The sequence below is a fragment of the Echinops telfairi genome, unplaced genomic scaffold, assembly GCF_000313985.2.
Source record: "Echinops telfairi isolate 266 unplaced genomic scaffold, ASM31398v2 ScPeMD7_21;HRSCAF=78, whole genome shotgun sequence".
In the NCBI taxonomy this organism is placed as follows: Eukaryota; Metazoa; Chordata; class Mammalia; order Afrosoricida; family Tenrecidae; genus Echinops; species Echinops telfairi.
Genome location: NW_022103918.1, coordinates 13,577,002 through 13,584,579, shown reverse-complemented (window position 1 = coordinate 13,584,579; position 7,578 = coordinate 13,577,002). Strand labels below are relative to the sequence as shown.

General features: G+C 40.3%; 1 protein-coding gene across 1 annotated transcript in view; it reads left to right on the top strand.

Moving 5' to 3' along the window:
* Window positions 1–3,148, top strand: part of ITPR2 (inositol 1,4,5-trisphosphate receptor type 2) — a 296,427-nt gene extending 293,279 nt beyond the window's left edge. The window contains exons 31-32 of the mRNA XM_013003968.2: window positions 265–516; window positions 2,984–3,148. Coding sequence (XP_012859422.2) covers window positions 265–516; window positions 2,984–3,148 — 417 coding nt within the window. The remainder of the gene's footprint in view (window positions 1–264; window positions 517–2,983) is intronic.
* Window positions 3,149–7,578: the final 4,430 nt, after the last annotated feature.

Sequence of the window (7,578 nt, the reverse complement as noted above, 5' to 3'; positions counted from 1 at the left end):
TTTTCATCTATCCTTTGAGATCCTTGTCCCTGCCCACCTCTCCCATATATCCGGTAGGTTTTGGTAGTTTTTCTAACTAATCACTTGGCATAGGACTATGAGCCTTTCTACCCATGTTACCATTCTGCCTTGACATAGTCATACTTCAGTAACATTACCTATGTCTACATAGAGAGAGATGTTTTCAGATAGACCAAATATTTGGCAATAACTGCGAGGATGAACATTTGAACTACTATGTAGATTCTCTGGTTGTACTTTCAGTTGATAAACGGAGGTGAAGATGTGCTGATATTTTACAACGATCGAGCATCCTTTCCCATCCTTCTCCACATGATGTGCTCAGAGAGAGACCGAGGGGATGAGAGTGGCCCCTTAGCCTACCACATCACACTCGTGGAATTGCTGGCAGCATGCACAGAGGGGAAAAATGTCTACACTGAAATCAAGTGCAATTCCCTTCTGCCCCTGGATGACATCGTCAGGGTGGTGACCCACGATGACTGCATCCCGGAGGTAAGCCTTGCATAAGCTCAGCAGCTCTGGGATTATTACTATTTTTTAAAGTTCTTAATTACCAGAAGTTTGCTGTGCTAACATTTATAATGAAATCATGTATTTAGTCAAAGAATTGTGTTGAACTGTCTATGGAACCCTCCTGGTGTAGTGGGTTAAGTATTGGCCTGCTAGCCATAAGGTCAGCAGTTTGAATCCACCACCTGCTCCACTGGAGACAGATGAGGAACAGGGTCCATTCTACTCTGCCTTGTAGTCAGAATGGACTTGCTGGCAATGAGTGAGATACACTTAGGAAAGTTTAAATGATATGAAAACAATTCATGAAATTCTGTAAGAATTTATGAAAGAGAGTAAACCTTTAGAATGTATAGCCACTGCTGATTTCCTGGAATCTACTACATAAATGTGATGAAACTGAAAAGTTTACTTGTGACCTCTAGTATATTTTTTGCATTAAAAAAATAGCATTTGATAGCATAAAGTAGATGCTTTATATATAATTCACATTTATTGATTTGGGGGGGCTAGAATAGTGCAGCAGGACCATGTATTAGAATCTGTGAGTGTGTCTTGCTTTATGAAATATTACACATTCTTGAATATATGAAGAGATATTTTGCTGCAGTCACACATCTCTTACTCTCTGTCCTGGTTTGGCTCCGATGTTAGATTGAACTCAGTAGAAGTTGGTTGTCTGCCAAATAGGACTCTATGAAGGAGTTTTCCAGGAATGTATATTGCAATAATTTCTTCCTTTTTTACTGTTGTGTATTATTGTAAAGTTCGTAAATGTTTGATAACTGACATAAAACCTACCTTTTTGAATCACAGTAACTTAAAAGTGTAATAAGCTTTATAGTGATGAACTTAAATGCATATTTTTGTGAAAGTCTGCAGACTTATCTTGCCACTTCCAGCGAAAGGTGGTAAGTGGTCTCCCTCCATTTGTATTAAGATAGAACACAGGGGAAGTCGAGTGCAATGAGTAAGTCCAAGGGTGCTGTTCTTATTGGAGGTCCTGGTCTTGGTCAGCTTCTTCCTACATGCTCCGGCCTTGAACTGCACCTCTCCTCGATTTCCTCTTCAGCTAATTTCCTCCTCTTCATCGTTCAGATCTTTTGTCCAGCTTTACTTCTTCAGGGAAGACTTCCCTGGCTTCTTTCGTCAGATACTATAATTTGAAACACACCTCGGCGTTTATTAGATAACTATGTGTGCATTCCTTACCCATTCCCCAAAGAATATTAGTTCAATGAGGATGAGAAGAGTGTCTGCTTCTATTCGCTGTTCTATTGTCTATTATTGTGCTTACACTCAATAAATATTCTTGCACGAATGAACAGATGTATTGCCAAAAAAGTGGAATCCTAGATTATTAGACTCCAACAAGTTATATAACTATTATAAGCTTCAATTTCCACAATTTTCAAAAAGTGAACTCCAGTATGTACCTGATGATATATAATGTGCTAAAAATGTTTGATACCTAGTAAACATAATGATGATGGTGATGATGTGCTATGTGGTTCAGCTGTCTCCCTACCCTATGACAAAACCTGGCCCCGGGCATCCAGCATGGGAGTTTGTTTTATACCTGATGTAAGCACACTGACATCTGGACCCATACTGCTTATGGATCTAGCGTGGATTGCATGAGTCTCTTGAAGTTATTGATATCATTTTTTATGTGTTCCTATTGTTCTTGGAGGAGGATTTACAGTGTTCATTAGATTTTTAAAGCTAAAAGAATTAAGAAAGGAAAACATTAAAAGTACAATAAGACCTACTGTCCTATGCTCTTTAGAAATGGTGTGTATCAGTGAGACTCCTCTTTGGTCCTCTTTGTGGAGTTTTTGTTAAATTTGTATTTTTCATAGAACTTGATTAAATACAACTTTCCCTTCTAGATATAGTCATTGAAATATTTTTGAATAGCAATAAAATTTTATTATTCAACATTTCTAAGCATTATATTAGATCTTTCTTGGCTTCAAGTGACAGAAACCCAACAAAAATGGGAAGCTGAAGGAAAGTTCTAACAATAGATTCAGATTTCTTCCTTCTTGTCTTTTTTTTCTCATTGTGTTTTTTGCTCCACTCTCTCCTTCTGAGCATAATTTTCCTCCATGTATGTGGAGAAGATGGCTTTGGGAAATTCAGGGTTCCCTTGGTACATTTAAGCAACACTGATAAGAACAGAGAGAGAGGAGGTGATCTTGATATCTAGAGCCTCACGCCCATTCCCAGGTAAATCACTGGGCCTGCTGGAGTGGAGTTTTAAGCCACGTGTTCACCTTGGTCATGTGTTCATGTATTTTAGCAAAATTAGGGGATTGGTAATGGTAACTGGGAAGGTAAAGAAACATGCTAACCAAATTCCACTCTGAAAACTTTCATAGTTGATAGTTGAAAATTATCAATTAAAAAAAAGAAAACTGACTTTTTGTGTTTGAAACGTGTACAGGTTAAAATCGCTTATGTAAACTTCGTCAATCACTGTTACGTTGACACTGAAGTGGAAATGAAGGAAATCTACACGAGTAATCACATTTGGAAACTATTTGAGAACTTCCTGGTAGACATGGCAAGGGTAAGCATTTTGATTCATTACATACTATTTCATGTTTAGTAGTAAGGCAGTTGAACTATCAATAAAACAAAAAAAAATCAAGATGTGTCTGGATGAAAATTTGTAATGAGACCTACTATCTTTTATTACATTTCACTAATGATATTACAGAAAACATTTAATAAGTTAATGTATACCAAGTACAGTAGTGTATATAGCAAGAGATAGTGTTTTACCTTTACAACTGTGTTATTAAATGGAAGTCTGGTGGTCTTTTTACATTGGCTAGAGAAGAGATTAATTTGTATTAACAGCTTACTCTGACTCCAGTTACCAAGCGGCCATGCAGAGACGTCAGAGCGTCCTGACTGCTGCTTTCAGGCAGTAAGTTCTTGGCCAAACTAAGATCTAATGTCTCCAACCGTTACCTCTTCAGATTCTTCTATGGAAGTGTGCTCCAGTAATGTTATGATTTGGTATTTTACTTGTCTCAGTGAATAAATATTGTGCTTTTCCTGTGAGTGTGTTTCCTCTTGGTTGGCTTTTATTGAAGGGGGATTGGAGAGGACATGTGGATTGGTTGGTATTTTCTAAGCTGCCTGGCATATAGTTTTGCTCCATCGGTATTGGCTGAATGAATGAAGGAAGGGATTTTTCTTACCCCACCGCCTGTGAATCAATTTGTACGTGTAGTGTCACCCACATTGAAGCTGAAGTACAGAGTGACGCTGCCCCACAGGGTTTCCAAGGCGGTAAAGTCTTACAAGAGCAGACTGTCATGGAGTAGCTGGTGTGTTTGAATTGCTGATCTTCCAGTTCGCAGCAGAGCACTTTAACCATTGTACCATCAAAGCTCCACAGCCCTGATTGATGAAAGTTGCATAAGAGTTGATTTCGATTCATAGGAACCCGGTGATAGGATAGTCTAGAATTGCCTTGTGGAGTTTCTAAGACTGTAATACTGACTACCGCCTCCTTCTCTCATGTTCCCACCAAGTGGCTGATGAGCTGAATCACTGGGCCACCAGGACCCTTCCTTTTGTTGATCAGTAACACCTAATTTACTTTCATACGCCTTAGCCTTCTCTTTGCATGTTGATGATTGCATGTATACTTTACCTTTTAAAATTTGCCCTGGATCTTTAATTTTTTTCCCTTTGAAAGTTATGAGATATCACTTTCTTAGTTATAGAAAGTAATGTATAGATAACTTCTTAGGCCTTTGTTTTTAATTATGGAAATACTATTCAGTCCCTTTGGCCCTCTGAATTGTTCCGAACACTGGTAGCTTTAGATGAATATCATATCGATGTGTTCGGAAAGAGGGGTTCTCACTGCCATCTAGTCGATTCCGACTCATGGCAACCCTGTAGGCCAGGGTAGAACTTGGCCCTGTGGGTTTCTGAGACTCTCACTCTTTACGGGAGTAGAAAGTCTCATCTTTCTCCTGCAGAGAAGGATTAGTCAGGTGCGTATTTCAACAATCTTACGAGAATGGATGCCAGCTACGAGTCATCGCTTCACTTTAACCTCTCTAGAAGGAAAGAGGACAAAGCGACTCTGATAACATTGACTTTAGACCTACATTCTTTATCACAACCTTCAAATCATGTATCATCTAAGTCCACGGACTCTTTATTCAGTCGAAATTTCCACGTGGCATCTGTTTATTTTATCTTGGAAGAGATGTAGTGTAGACTTTGAGGTAGAATGAATTGACTTTGGGGCATTGCTTTTGTTTGTTTGCTTTGTGTTATGGTGCGTGAAATCATTCAAGCATGTATGAGCAAAGACAGTTTCTGTTTACTTCATTTCTACAAAACAAAATCCGCTCATTATTTTTCTAAAATTTCTCAGGTAAACCTGCACTCACTGCAAAACTATCCTTTGTTTAAAACAGGACTTTACATTCCACTCATATTTGCGCCATTGACTTTGTGAAAGTCCTCGTAGCTGACCAGCTCTAACTACCTCCTGAGGGCCTGAAGGAAGGGGGAACTGCTATTTAGATGACTGGACTTTGAAATGGCACTTGCTGGGAGAGCTTATGACGTGAACGCCAATTTGCAGAGTTGCTATAGACGTCAGATAAGCTGGGAAGAGACCAAAGTCACACTCTAGACAGCCTGAGTTGTAAAACTATAAGGATCTTTAAAAATTAAATACGTTTATTGGTGCTCTTACAGCTCTTATCATGATCCTTACATTCTTTCATTGTGTCAAGCACATGTGTACATGTATTGCCATCATCATTTTCAAAGCATTTTCCTTCTATTGGAGCCCTTGATATCAGCTCCTCATTTCCCCCCTTTCCTCCCCCACCCTCCCTCCCTCCCTCATGAACCCTTGAGAAATTATAAATTATTATTTTCATATCTTACATCATCTGCTGTCTCCCTGCACCCATTTTTCTGTTGTTCATACCCCTAGGAGGGGGTTATATGTCAATCCTTGTGATTGATTCCCCTTTCTCCCCCTCCCTCCCCTTCCCTTCCCTTCCCCTCATGGTATCTCTGTTCTCATTATTGGTCCGGAGGGGTTTATCTGTCCTGGATTCCCTGTGTTGCGGGCTCTTATCTGTATCAGTGTACATGTTCTGGTTTAGTCAGATTTGTAAGGTAGAATTGTGGTCATGATAGTGGGGGAGGAAGCATTAAAGAACTAGAGGAAAGTTCCATGTTTCATTGGTGCTATACTGTACCCTGACTGGCTTGTCTCTTCCTTGTGACCCTCTGTAAAGGGATGCCCAGTTGTCTACAGAATGGGTTTTGGGTCTCCACTCCACACTCCCCGACACCCCCCGTTCACATTGGTATGATTTTGTTCTGGGTCTTTGATGCCTGATACCTGATCCCATGGGCACCTCATGATCACAGAGGCTGGTGTGTTTCTTCCATGTGGGCTTTGTTGCTTCTCAGCTGGATGGCCACTTGTTTATCTGCAAGCCTTTAAGACCTCAGGCGTGATAACTTTTGATAACTGGGCACTATCAGCTTTCTTCACCACATTTGCTTATGTACCCATTTTGTCTTCAGTGATTGTGTTGTGAAGTTGAGCACCACAGAATGCTGGATTATTAGAACAAAGTGTTCTTGCATTGAGGGAGTACTTGAGTTGAGGCCAATTTCCATCTGCTCCCTTAATACTTAACATATAAATATAAATACATAGATCTATTTCCCTATCATTATATATAAATATATTTACATATGTACATGCCTGTATTTAGACCTCTATAAATGTCCTCTGACTCCTAGTTCTTTCCTCTATTTCCTTTTACTCTCCTCTTGTCCCACTTTTCTGTTCGGCCTTCATTCAGGTTTCAGTAATTGCTCACTATTACATTGGCCTTGATTAAGCCCCGCTAGGTATCCTACGCACTTCTCTCCATCAAGTTTAGTTCACTTGTTGTTCCCTTGTCCTTGGGATGGTTGACCCCCACCCCCTTCCTTTCTCCCACCTCCCCTTCGCCTGTGTCCCCCCTAACTGCCAGTCCCGTTGTTTTCTTCTCCAAATTGTTTATCCCACCTATCTTATCTAGATAGACCTGCAGAGACATTAATAAGTGCAAAAACAAGGCAAAGCCAAACAAAACAACAAAGGAAGACAAAACCAACAACAAACAAACAAAATACCAAAAAGAAAGTCAATGACAAAGAAGGAAAAGCCTATAAATAGTCCCAGGTCTGTTTTTTGACCTTTAGGAGTGTTTTCCAGTTGAGTCTGATGGGGTGCCACACTGTCTCCAAAGTCTATTTTTGGTATTCCGTGGGATTTCATTGCTTTGCTTCCCTTGCTGCTCTGTTGCACACCTATTGTGTTTTGCCCCAGTGTGATGGGGTCAGATCAGGCACAGTTCCTGTACTGTGTCTCCAGTGTTGTCCCCGTAGCACTATGGTTCAGTGAGGGGCATCGTGTCTCGTCCTGGGAGTGGTCCTATGGTCCTCACTGTGCATCGTCTGCTCTGAGCAGGAATATCATCCTCGGGGCTTGGTGGGCCAGGATGTGTTCCACTCTCTGTTCCTCCCCCTTCATCCCTCTTGTGTGCTCTGATCAGATGTGCCCCTGTCCCCAAGTTGTAGCTGCAGTGCTGTTCTCTGAAGTGCATTCTTCCGGTGTGGGGGTAGGGGTGCGTCCATATAGTTGGGATTGGGGCCCCAGAATTTTTTTTTAAACCAGAGAGAGCAGATGATACTTGCCACTGGCTTGCAAGCACATTTTACAGTGGTGTGTTCGTAAGGTGGAGATATCTAGGTATAAATCTTTTCTTAAAAACCAAAGCACATACATATGACAAGTATTTTAATAAGGTAGACAATTACTGGTATTTATTATGTAGGGAAATTTCAAGGTCATTTTGGTATATTTACTCATCATGTCTAATGACAATAACTTAGTTTCACTAAGTGTTTTGGCTTTCCTTCCTGTTTCTCCTTTATTTATCTATTAACGTAACAGTTGGCTAATCCTCCCCAGTGCTGGTAGAGAAT